Source organism: Schistocerca piceifrons, chromosome 8 (genome assembly GCF_021461385.2).
Source record: "Schistocerca piceifrons isolate TAMUIC-IGC-003096 chromosome 8, iqSchPice1.1, whole genome shotgun sequence".
Classification (NCBI taxonomy): domain Eukaryota; kingdom Metazoa; phylum Arthropoda; class Insecta; order Orthoptera; family Acrididae; genus Schistocerca; species Schistocerca piceifrons.
In genome coordinates, this window is record NC_060145.1 from 335427215 (window position 1) to 335437899 (window position 10685).

Consider the following 10685-nt stretch of genomic DNA (forward strand, 5'->3'; position numbering starts at 1 on the left):
AAAGATCATGTGCGGAGTGAGTGCTTCTGACATCGACGAGCTCACTTTCCTTTCTGCTAACCATTTGAAATTTTTCTTCTATTGAAAGGTCTGGAACGGAAGCCACTGTGTCTTACGAGGTCAAATGAAAGACTGCTTGCAGAAATAAGTTGGAAACTTTGATATGCAAGTCGCTAACGAGGTTTCAAATGTGAAGGGTTGCTCCATGTGATGAGCATCCAGTCACATACTAATTTACTTTCACTTTCTTTTAAGTAACCGGTCTTTCTGCTGTTTTAGTGCTGTACCCCGTCTTTTCCTATGGAGGTAATCTATTCATCTCTACGTAGCTCCTACAGCCAACATTCTCTGTAATCAGTTACGCAGATTCATATTCCTTTTCCACTCCTATTTTTCCCTCTATTTTTCCTGGATGTCTCACTAGCCTATTCCTTCTTCTCGTGAGGCTCTTCTATGAACTTTCCTCAGATGTTTCTTATAGTACTTCATTTCGTATTTTGCTGTGCAGTCTTATTTCTCTTCCAAAATTTTCTTTCACATGCTACGTTGTTTCTTTGATGTGCTTGTCTATGACGTTTTAAGACTAATTATCTTAACCTAAATTACGACGTCCAGTTTTATTTAGAATAATCTATCGAACTGTGTTTCAACAGCTGCCTCGTTCAAGCGGTGCAAGGCGGGAGACCCACAACTTGGGGGCTGCATGAAGGAAGCCATCAAGGTCGCAGTCGGAGAACTCGCTAAAGGTAAGCAAGCGCGCTGTGTGTCAAGGTTCGAGAAGCGGCGAAGAACGGTGGTTTGTTGCAAGGCTAGCGATTCACTTGTTAAATTTATGATAACGGCTAGGGTTTGTGCTGTCTTTCGACTTTGCCGGACCTGATTCGCACTGCCTCCACAGCAGGCTACAAATGCATTGTGTAAAACACAGGATGTAATAAACTGTACTGACGAAAAACAAAACCCGCGTCTGTGAAGGAAGGCATGGAATAAATGAACGTTTTGATGGAGAGGATTTTTTTAGCTATAGGTGACGGGAATGTAACCCCGGAAAGAACTTGTGAACCCATTACGGTGTGGGCTGCGTGTCGGATGAAACGCCGCCGTGAAACTGAGTTTCCTAATTTTCAAGCTACGAAGTGTGTCCAGAAAGTATCGAATGTTTTGTAGCAAGCGTAAATAAATGAAGTGCGACCCTTTGGTGGACATGTGACTGGGTACGTTCATGTCTAGTAGTGATTTTTTTCCCAGCCAGCAGAAAGCGTCAGTCGCTGGTAGGCAGCTTATGAGTGTGGACGTGTAGTGAGCGCTCGCTGGATTCCAGTAAGTTGCAAAATAACTGTTAAATACACTACTGGCCATTAAAATTGCTACACTACGAAGATGACGTGCTACAGACGCGAAATTTAACCGACAGGAAGAATATGCTGTGATACGCAAATCATTAGCTTTCCAGAGCATTCACACTAGGTTGGCGCCGGTGGCGACACAACGTGCTGACATGAAGAATGTTTCCAACCGATTTCTCATACACAAACAGTAGTTGACCGGCCTTGCTGGTGAAACGTTGTTTTGATGCCTCTTGTAAGGAGGAGAAATGCGTACCATCACGTTTCCGACTTTGATAAAGGTCCGATTGTAGCCTATCGCGATTGCGGTTTATCGTATCGCGACATTGATGCTCGCGTTGGTCGAGATCCAATGGTTGTTAGCAGAGTATGGAATCGGTGCGTTCAGGAGGGTAATACGGAACGCCGTGCTGGATCCCAACGGCCTCGTATCACTAGCAGTCGAGATGACAGGCATCTTATACGCATGACTGTAACGGATAGTGCAGCCACGTCTCTATCCCTGAGTCAACAGATGGGGACGTTTGCAAGACAACAACCATCTGCACGAACAGTTCGACGACGTTTGGAGCAGCATGGACTATCAACTCGGAGACCATGGCTGCGGTTACCCTTGACGCTGCATCACAGATAGGAGCGCCTGCGATGGTGTACTCAACGACGAACCTGGATGCACGAATGGCAAAACGTCATTTTTTCGTATGAATCCAAGTTCTGTTTACAGCATCATGATGGTTGCATCCGTATTTGGCGAAATCGCGCTGAACGCCCATTGGAAGCGTGTATTCGTCATCGCCTTACTGGCGTATCACCCGGCGTGATGGTATGGGGTGCCATTGGTTACACGTCTCGGTCACCTCTTGTTCGCATTGACGGCGCTTTGAATAGTGGACGTTACATTTCAGATGTGTTACGCCCCGTGGTTCCACTCTTCATTCGATCCCTGCGAAACCCTACGTTTCAGCAGGATAATGCACGACCGCATGTTGCAGGTCCTGTACGGGCCTTTCTGGATACAGAAAACGTTGGACTGCTGCCCTGGCCAGCACATTCTCCAGATCTCTCACCAACTGAAAACGTCTGGTCAATGGTGGCCGAGCAACTGGCCGTCACAATACGCCAGTCATTACTCTTGATGAAGTGTTGAAGCTGAATGGGCAGCTGTGCCTGTACAGACCATCCAAGCTCTGTTTGACTCAATGCCCAGGCGTATCAAGGCCGTTTTTACAGCCAGATGTGGTTGTTCTGGGTACTGATTTCTCAGGATCTATGCACTGAAATTGCGTGAAAACGTAATCACATGTCAGTTCTAGTATAATATATTTGTTCAATGAATACCCGTTTATCATCTGCATTTCTTCTTGGTGTAGCAATGTTAGTGGCCAGAAGTGTATTGAGCAGCGATACTGCATAAAATTTTGCCATAACGCTAGGCGATATCGCAATATTCGTCAGTCTTTCGGGGACGACGCCATGAGTGGTGCTATCGCTACGGACATGGGCGCACGTTAGCGAACCACGCTGGGGCAGAACCTCAACATGCCGGTATTACAATGTCTCTGAGGACGTGCGGAGTTCGGTCGTGGAAGAGGTTTGTATCACAGTACGGGACCTTGTGAAGGAGGTAGTGGTGGGTACTGGATTTCAATTTCGACCGACGGTTTATGCATGAGGAGTGTATCTGGAAAATACTGTAACTAACCGGTTACTACGGGTTATTCCTTATTATTGGGAATGGAAATACTTATTGCTTATGAAATCAACGTGAGAAGAATAGGGTCGCCACCGACTCAAACCATACAACTAATCGAAGATTTGGTCGAGTCGGAAAATAAATTAATTTGATCACAGACCAAAAACTCACAAAAATGCATACGTTGTGAGGTCGCTTACAGCGGATACGATGTAATTAATAGTATTGCCCATGCGCTGTTCACGACAATCAAACATTTAAAATAAAATAGAAAATGCATGAACACTGCATAAGATCAGCTCCCAGCAACACACCTGAAAATATGACTTAATCTAAAGCATTTGTTACAAAATACAAGAGGAGACTAATCACTGGACCTGTGCATAAGGAAACGCATTGGATGTGCTAATGAGAAAGCTACGAGGTGAGTGGCTTAGGCGCAAAAACGTAATCTCGGAACACAAGAGAAAATTGTAGATAAAATCATTTATTCCTAAACTAAGGATGTGAGGCATGTACACGATTCCTGATAACACGTGGTTTGTGGAGGCACAATTTCTAGGTATAGTGCCAAATTCCAACAATATCACATCATACAATCATGTTAACATTTTCTAAAACAAACATGCGATCGGACAGTTAGTGATGCCGGTAGCCCAACAACTATAATGTTCTACCACGTGGTTGGCTCCCCACGGACGAAAGACACGGAAAGTAAGGAAAATTTACGAGAAGGCAAGGCTCTAAATATTTAGAAAGGTGAAAGCTTATACAGGCACAGCCGAAGGCAAACAGACATTCATACAGAAGCGAGTGCTCACTTCTTATCGACACCTTTGTGTGGCGCTCTTCCGGCGGATCCAAGTCTGCTACAGAAATTTGCTAAAAGAAAAATCTGCCAAAGTTTTGCATTCCTTGCTGCGACAAGGCAAAGCAATCTTCCAGATTTGAAAAGCGAGACCAAAGGCTAACAGCTCTCCCCTCGCCAAGTAACAACGCGCCACGCGGTCAGTCTAACTCACTCTTCTTCGACTGGAGCACAGCTGTGGACGCTTCCCGTACCGGCGGCAGACTGCCTCCCGCTTCTCCAGCCTCTTCCACGCTCCGCGTGGACCGGAAAACCCCAAGATGCCATTTCCGCCACCAACCTAACGCAGGTGGATTTCTCACAAGTAGCGGAAACCTCTTTGCCGACTTGACCACTACGAGAGTTGGCTATTCTGTGCAACTGCTGCTGAATCTGTACGACTATCGCAGACTTTCTGCAGCAGACTACGCCTTCGTCTAGCAACGTGACACACAACCACATTCATTCAATCACACTACTATGAGAGTAAAGAGAATAGAGAAACAAGGAAAAGAAAGAGAAATGGTAATGAAAATGGGCTACCTGACTAATGAAAGGTGGCTACAGGACCCTTTCAATACGTTCTGGAACTATTGTCTATGAAGCAGAAGCAACGCCGTCTGGACATCGTCCAGGACATGCTGGACAATCTGAAAGTAGCCTCAACTTTCTGAATATCTTGATGACATGTGATGGGACGTGCGTCTCTGTATACGATCCAGAAACCAATATGCAATCGTCACAGCGGTAATATCCGAGATCAAAAAAAGTACAGCGGGTCTACAGCAACATCAAGGTTCTATTGACCGTTTCCTTTGACCCTCACAGGGTTACGCATTATGAGTACACAGGGCAAGGCCACAATATCAGGAAAGAAACCTATTAGCAGGCCCTTAGTCACCTTCGTGGTTCTATGTGGCGCTAACGGTGGGTCTGTGTCCAGAAAAAGCTAGGCAGCTCCATATCAATAAGGCACTCACCAATTCTGCGTATATGAATTTCTTTCCTCGCCAGTCACAACGTTTTTGTGGTTAGTCAGTCTCCCTACTTACCCGACATGGTTCCGTGTGATTCTTGGCCGTTTATCAACCTAAAAATGACTGTGAAAGGAACACAATTTGAGTCAAGAGAAGATATCGTACGTTGTGGCTGATCACCGTTTCAACAGTTGCGTAGACGCACTCCAGAAGCGTTTTCCACAATGGCGGGGGCGCTGGAGGAATCTGTGCATGAATAGGGAGACTGCTTTGAAGAGATTAGGGTTCTGTACCACCAAATCAATAAATTTATTTCCGCCAACGAAAGGTTCGATACTTTTTGAACAGACTTCGTGATCACTGAGCAGTCGTTCTGCGTTCTATCTACGGACTTCTTCTGTATATGCTAAACGTATTATTGCACCGAGATTGGGTAGTGGTAGCTACTCACACTCAGGTATGACTCGGAGAACAGTTTACCAGCCAAAGTGAAGAATGAAATGATTGTACATATGATCTGAATTGCGCAGCCAGAGCTGTTTGTAGTGTAGAGTATGTGTAATAGAGCACCGCAGCTGTTGTTAAGAGGGCTAGGACGTCAAACAGGCCGGCTTGGAGCAGGAATGATACCACAGGAAATTTTAATTTCCACTGTCTGTAGCTTTACAAATAAATTCATAAAACTTTGTCAACAGGTCCAGGAAGGATTCAGGATTCACTCTCATACCAGTGAAGTTCAAAAAATAACAAAATAATTTTTTTTACCTGTGAAATTTCATCATTTGTTTCACTTACAATTGGCTGCATTTGTTGCTATAGGTAGACTTTTCTCCATAAGTAAGAGAAATACTTCGATGAATTTTGCACAGCATACAAAACATACTTACAGATGTATGAGAGTCTAGAATTTATTTAATTTAGGAATGCAAATAATTAAAGCGATTAGAGGGCTCTTATGTAGGTTTTCTGTACCTGTTCATGCATTCTTTTTCTTAAAATTTAGAATTACAGAAGATTTTTTAATGTAAACAGTTTAACAGTATACCATTTGAGAAACATACCGATTTTTACGTAATGCGTGTTTTTATATTTTCGTAATATACTTTTAAAAAAATTGTACTCATCACATGCATTATAAGTCGGTTATCAGTATTTTATGTTATCGGGTATTACAGAATATATACGTTCAACACTCGGCGAGATCACCGCTTTTTTTCGTATTCGTCTTAATATCCTTATAATATATCGGGCGATTCAAAAAGAAAGAACAGATTTCAGTCGCTTATTACAGAAAACTATAGAAGAAGAAAACACATTGGGCATGTCACTGAATAGAGGGACGTTCAAAGTTTTGACACAATTGCGCTGTTGTTTGTTTGTCTGTAGCAAAATGGCGACTACACCACAAGACAAATCATTTTGTGTGTTGTACATCAAGATCTTACTCATTGCTTTTGGCCTCCCAGGTCAGCAGATATCCCATCTTTTCTTCTTCGTCCCACCTATGGGACCTACTCTTCAAGAGCCGAAAAATCGAACTGTTGAAGCAGCCGGCTCAATAAACAGGGACCTGTTGATGCGTGTGTGAAACGAAGTGATCTACCGTTTCAATGTTTCTCGGGCAACGCATGGCGTTTGTGTTGAGTGTATAGTATACTGTCTACGCGGACATAAAACTTAGAATCTTCCTCTATTCAGTTACACGCTCAATGTGTTTCTATCTTTCATGGTTTCTCTGTAATAAACAACATAAGCTGCTTAACACCATTACAAGGTACAGAACATGTGACATTAGTCCTGAAAGAGGGGATCAGTATCGGAGCTGCTGTTGGAGAGGGGATGGGGGGGGGGAGACAAAAAAGAATATATATAATTTCAGCACTATCTGTGAATATATTTTGCAATAAGAGATGGGGAATAATGGGTTGAAAGATACGGTGAGACAGGAGGAGAAGGGCGGTTTATAGCACGGACATCGTAACATAGTTAGAATGTACACTGAAGCACCAAAGAAACAGGTTTAAGCATGCGTATTCAAATACAGAGAAATATAAAGGCAGAATATGCCGCTGCGGTCGGCGACGCCTATATAAGATAACAAGCGTCTGGCGCAGTTGTTAGATCGGTTACTGTTGCTACAATGGTCAGTTATCAAAATTTAAGTGAGTTATAGTCGGCGCACGAGCGATAGAACACAGCATTTCCGAGGTAGCGACGGAGTGGGGATTTACGCATATGACCATTTCACAAGTGGACCTTGAATATCAGGAATCTGGTAAAACATCAAATCTGCGACATCACTGCGGTCGGGAAAAGATCTTGCAGGAACAGATGCAACGACGACTGAACGGAACCAACGACGACTGAACGGAACCAACGACGATTGAACGGAACCAACGACGACTGAACGGAACCAACGACGACTGAAGAGAATCGTTCAACTTGACAGTAGTGCAACCCTTCCGCAAATTGCTGCAGATTTCAGTGCTGGGCCATCAACAAGTGTCAGCTTGCGAACTATTCAACGAAACATCCTCGATATAGGCTTTGGGAGCCGGAGACTCCCTCGTGTACCCTTGATGACTGCATGACACAAAGCTTTACGCCTTACCTGGGCCCGTCAACACCGACGGTAACATGTTGCTTGGTCTGTCTAGTCTCGTTTCAAATTATATAGAGCGGATAGAGGTGTACGGGAACAAACACAACAACACAAATCCATGGACACTGCATGTCAGTAGTAGACAAGCTGGTGGAGGCTCTATAATGGCGTGGGGTATGTGCAGTTCGAGTGATATGGGACCCCTGACACGTCTAGATACGACTCTGACAGGTGACAAGTACGTAAGCATCCTGTATAATCACGTGCATCCATTCGTGTCCATTGTGCATTCGACGGACGACCACCATCAGGACAATGAGACACCCCTCACGTCCAGAATTGCTACGAATTGGCTCCAAGACTACTCCTCTGAGTTTAAACACTTCCGCTGGCCACCAAACTCGCCAAACATGAACATTATTGAACATATCTGAGATGCCTTGCAACGTACTGTTCAGATGAGATTTATGGACAGCCCTGCAGAATTCATGGTATCAGTTCCCTCCAGCACTACTTAAGACATTAGTCGAGTCCATGCCACGTCGTGTTGCGACACTTCTGCGTGCTCGCGAGGGTCCTACACTACATTAGGCAGGTATACCAGTTTCTTTGGCTCTTCAGTGTATATCATAAGGTTATCCAAAACTGGGAAGTGTATAACTACAACATAATGACATTGTTGGTCTGTGTATATGGAACCGTAATTTAGAATGGCATGGTACTGAACGCGATCTTGGCCATAAATATTTTTTTAAATAATTTTACGTAATTTTTGTACTTAAATATTCATTGAAATGTTGTGCACCCAAGCCAGTTGCGAGACGGTGGGAGTGGTCGGTAAAAGGCATGTGGTGGCGCTGTGTGTCCGCAGGCGCGCCCAGCCTCGGAGTGCTGCCCATCGACCCGCTGGCCATCTCCGCGCTGAGCATCGGCCGCGGCAGCGGGCCCGTCGACGTCAGTCTCGACTTCAAGGACCTCACCATCCACGGGCTCTCCTCCGCCGTCATCGAGACAGCCTCGTAAGTCACCACTGCAGTTCTACCTCCTTACCCCTCTGTCTGACCCATTTCGAAAGTCGTCACTCGCCTTCGTGGGTATTTATTGGAATTGTTCAATCCGCAGACTGCTTTTATGTAGTGATTCTTCAGTTTCTTCCGGCGTATTTGTTGCTCGAACAGTCAACGGGTATACTGCCGGTTCATAGTGTCCAACGGGGATAATATTTCGGCGATCAGACATGTCGCCATCGTCAGGTGCGCTGACGAACCGAGCTCCTGAGGGCGGGCGGCCGATTTAAATCCCCTCCCCCCGCGGGCCGCTCTCTTTGCCGTCCGGGTACTTCTGGTCAGATAATGTAGATGACTACACACATTTTGTGTAGATATTTTTAGCGCCTGGTGATGAGGCTTTGAGCTCTTCGAAATCGTTGCTATTAATGAACAACATTAAATACATCTATATTAAGTCACTGTTATAACAAAGAGAATAAATTACTATTCTCCGGAACAACTACGAAATAAGTTACTTTCTTGCAATATGGGCCCACAGCTTCTATAAATTTTTTAAATGATGTCATCTTGAAAATCGCTTACACCCAAACCTTCAGATGTCAGACACTTAGATCGGTACCAAACGTTGTATTTAGAGAATGTACCGACCAAAACACCGATTTAGTTCGTGCTATGTGCTGTCGTGCAGTAGAACATGAGTAAACGATAATTAAAGGTGTCACCAGAACTATGGAGCACAGGAAAAGCCTATCTGTGACTAATGGCTTTGTAGCTCTCACTTGGGTCAGCTAGTTTAGGGTGAGGTTCTCGTACCAAAAGTCTCGCGTTCAGAAGCCACTGATGACTACTTCAACTGTTTACACGTGAAATTGATATATGAGAGAAAATTTTCCTCACATATAAAACGACCTTTCGGAGTTTCTAGCAATGCCCTTTTCGCAGTCAGCTTTCGCTTCCTTAGCTGAAAGTAGCAAGCGTATAGAGTACATTTGTATAGATAGGTGCGGTGCTCTATCGGATATGTCCGGGAGAACAGACACCACTGGTGATGAAGCAGCTAGTGCACCTGTAGTTTCACAGAAAAATATACACTATGTGATCAAACGTTTCCGCGCAAAAGGCGAAAATGACTTAAAAGTTCGTGGTGCCCTCCATTGGTAATGCTGGAATTCAATATGGTGTTGACCCACCCTTAGCCTTGATGACAGCTTCCAACCTCGCAGGCATACGTTCAGTCAGGTGCTGGAAGGTTTCTTGAGGATTGGCTGCCCATTCTTCACGGAGTGCTGCACTGAAGAGAGATCGATCTCGATCGGTGAGGCCTGGTACGAAGTCGGCGTTCCAAAGGTGTTCTATAGGATTCGGGCCAGGACTCTGTGCACGCCAGTGCAGTACAGGGACGTTATTGTCGCGTAACCACTCCGCCATAAGCCGTGCATTATGAACAGGTGCTCGATCGTGTTGAAGGATGCAATCGCCATCCCCGAATTATTCTTCAACAGTGGGAAGCAAGAAGGTGCTTAAAACATCAGTGTAGGCCTGTGCTGTGATAGTGCCACGCAAAGCAACAAGGGGTGCAAGCCCCCTCCAATGAAAAACACGACCACACCATAAAACCACCGCCTTCGAATTTTACTGTTGGTACTACACACGCTGGCAGATGACGTCCACCGGGCATTCGCCATACCCACACCCTGCCATCGGATCGCCACATTGTCTACCGTGATTCGTTACTCCACACAATATTTTTCCACTGTTAAATCGTCCAATGTTTACGCTCCTCACATCAAGCGAAGCGTCGTTTGGCAGTTACCGACGTAATGTGTGGCTTTTGAGCAGCCGCTCGACCATAAAGTCAAAGTTTTCTCACCTCCCGCCTAATTGTCATAGTACTTGCAGTGGATCCTGATGCAGTTTGGAATTCCTGTGTGATGTTCTAGCCCTCTTCAATTGTCGATTATCCTTGTCGGTCAACAGCCGAGGTCGGCCTGTACGTTTTTGTGCTGTACGTGTTCCCTCACGTTTCCACTTCACTATCACAGTGAACCTAGGGATGTTTAGGAGTGTATAAATCTCGAGTACAGACGTACGACACAAGTGACCACTTTCGAAGTCCGTGAGTTCCGCGGAGCGCCCCTTCTGCTCTCTCACGATGTCTAATGGCTACTGAAAAGTCGGTGATGTGGAGTATCTCGCAGTAAGTGGCAGTA

General features: G+C 45.0%; 1 protein-coding gene across 1 annotated transcript in view; it reads left to right on the forward strand.

The window, feature by feature from the left end:
• The window catches only part of LOC124711938 (protein takeout-like), a 34352-nt gene that overhangs the window by 9873 nt on the left and 13794 nt on the right, over positions 1-10685 (forward strand). The window contains exons 2-3 of the mRNA XM_047242197.1: positions 654-746; positions 8337-8484. Coding sequence (XP_047098153.1) covers positions 654-746; positions 8337-8484 — 241 coding nt within the window. The remainder of the gene's footprint in view (positions 1-653; positions 747-8336; positions 8485-10685) is intronic.